The sequence below is a fragment of the Penaeus monodon genome, chromosome 34 (assembly GCF_015228065.2).
Source record: "Penaeus monodon isolate SGIC_2016 chromosome 34, NSTDA_Pmon_1, whole genome shotgun sequence".
NCBI lineage: Eukaryota > Metazoa > Arthropoda > Malacostraca > Decapoda > Penaeidae > Penaeus > Penaeus monodon.
The window spans coordinates 28,251,384-28,251,613 of NC_051419.1; the positions used below are offsets into that span (position 1 = coordinate 28,251,384).

General features: G+C 56.1%; 1 protein-coding gene across 1 annotated transcript in view; it reads left to right on the plus strand.

Annotated features, from left to right (window-relative positions):
• Positions 1-230, plus strand: part of LOC119594936 (chymotrypsin BII-like) — a gene marked incomplete at its 3' end in the record, with an annotated part of 3,913 nt that extends 3,683 nt beyond the window's left edge. Inside the window, 1 exon segment of the mRNA XM_037944006.1 lies at positions 43-230. Within this exon segment, the coding sequence (XP_037799934.1) occupies positions 43-210 (168 nt within the window).

Sequence of the window (230 nt, forward strand, 5' to 3'; positions counted from 1 at the left end):
TTCTCTGCTCTGACCTTCCTTACGCCTTTCGTGTCCTCCCAGGGTGACTCCGGCGGGCCCTTGGTTCACGAAAACCGCATCTACGGCATCACGTCCTACGCCTCCGCCCTAGGATGCTCTTCTGGCTGGCCCGAAGGATTCACCCGCGTCCTTCACTACTTGGCTTGGATTGAGGAACATACGGGTCTTGCGCCAGGGAATTTCCTTTGAAAAGCTGATGTTTTTGCCGA